Below are 468 nucleotides of genomic sequence, written 5' to 3'. Positions count from 1 at the left end.
ATAACCTATGTATCTCACCTGTAAGCTGCAGCTCCGTTGAGTTCTGGGTGGACAGTTGCAGGATCAATACTGGACCACTGAGCTGCTAACAGCAAGTACTCCTTATTAACACAGTTTCTCAAAGCGTCAGGTATATGACCTGCAAGGGCACCAAGAATGACAAAAAAAAAACAAACCAGAAAACAGGTAGGAGAGACTTGTTCCCTGCAGCATTTACAAAGGAAAGTAGAAAGGAAAAGCGCAAAATCTTTTCATCCACTTCCACAGGACACACTGGATACAGGAGACTCTCCTCTAATCATCTGGTGTCTGGGGATGGCAAGAAACTGATCTTTTCCTCCCACTTCTATGATGAGGTAAAAATTATTGCCACAAACTGCAACTGCCAAGCCTCACCTTTTTCAAGAGACAACATGTACTACTCAAGGAAAAAAAACATACAGTAAAACTGTCAAAGGAATTATTGCA

The 468-nt window shown here is 41.9% G+C and overlaps 1 protein-coding gene across 1 annotated transcript in view; it reads right to left on the bottom strand.

The window, feature by feature from the left end:
- LOC102033763 (C-terminal-binding protein 2-like) overlaps nt 1-468 on the bottom strand; it is an 8,033-nt gene that overhangs the window by 1,800 nt on the left and 5,765 nt on the right. The window contains exon 8 of the mRNA XM_031055236.1: nt 19-139. Within this exon, the coding sequence (XP_030911096.1) occupies nt 19-139 (121 nt within the window). The remainder of the gene's footprint in view (nt 1-18; nt 140-468) is intronic.

The sequence above is a fragment of the Geospiza fortis genome, unplaced genomic scaffold (genome assembly GCF_000277835.1).
Source record: "Geospiza fortis unplaced genomic scaffold, GeoFor_1.0 scaffold55, whole genome shotgun sequence".
Taxonomy (NCBI): domain Eukaryota; kingdom Metazoa; phylum Chordata; class Aves; order Passeriformes; family Thraupidae; genus Geospiza; species Geospiza fortis.
The sequence above is the reverse complement of the archived record's forward strand: the minus strand, read 5'-3'. Positions and strand labels throughout refer to the sequence as shown.